This window comes from Penaeus monodon, chromosome 32 (genome assembly GCF_015228065.2).
Source record: "Penaeus monodon isolate SGIC_2016 chromosome 32, NSTDA_Pmon_1, whole genome shotgun sequence".
Classification (NCBI taxonomy): domain Eukaryota; kingdom Metazoa; phylum Arthropoda; class Malacostraca; order Decapoda; family Penaeidae; genus Penaeus; species Penaeus monodon.
Genome location: NC_051417.1, coordinates 7,883,174 through 7,883,834, shown reverse-complemented (window position 1 = coordinate 7,883,834; position 661 = coordinate 7,883,174). Strand labels below are relative to the sequence as shown.

The window sequence follows — 661 nt, the reverse complement described above, 5'->3', positions numbered from 1 at the left end:
CTATCTATCCATCTATTTGTAATTCATATTTTCGCGTTATAAAAAACGTTAATTTATTTATATTCTCTTCTACTGAACGTTTAGTAGGACACTTGTCCTAAGCTGCAAAAATATTCCAAATTCTACAGCTAAATTCAAAGGATACTGAAAACGTCCCCTATTCGCATATTTCTATTACAATGGACTACTTTCAGATCATACAGCACACAGGAACTACTAAACACATTTCCTTTCATATCTTGCGTCACAAAACACGGTATGTTCATAAAATAAGTATCTGACTCCCATTGTCTTTACAGCCATGTGATATGATCAACATTTCATAAATAATAAAACATATCGATTGTATTTGGGCAGTTCTTAACCAGTTTAAAGGCTCCTGGTCTTGCTTCTCAAACCAGGAATGGCTGATCGTCCCCGTTGTATAGGCCACTGCCTCTCACCTGTCGTTTTTGCCTCTACCAAGGACTTCCTTCTGCCCCCTGACTTGTATAACAACTCAGCGAACATACATCATTACTATCTTAACCTGGTTCACTTTACTTGTGTCCTTCCTCTAGGGCACACATGACCCACTGCATTTTTCGCCGAGTCACTGAGGGATCCCCTTTGTAAATATCGATGATTGCTAAACAGCTCCGGCCATACGTGTTCGACAAAG

At 39.2% G+C, this 661-nt stretch overlaps 1 protein-coding gene across 1 annotated transcript in view; it reads right to left on the bottom strand.

Annotated features, from left to right (window-relative positions):
* Nucleotides 1–97: 97 nt before the first annotated feature.
* The window catches only part of LOC119593538 (crustacyanin-A2 subunit-like), an 11,816-nt gene continuing 11,252 nt past the window's right edge, over nucleotides 98–661 (bottom strand). Inside the window, exon 3 of the mRNA XM_037942499.1 lies at nucleotides 98–102. Within this exon, the coding sequence (XP_037798427.1) occupies nucleotides 98–102 (5 nt within the window). The remainder of the gene's footprint in view (nucleotides 103–661) is intronic.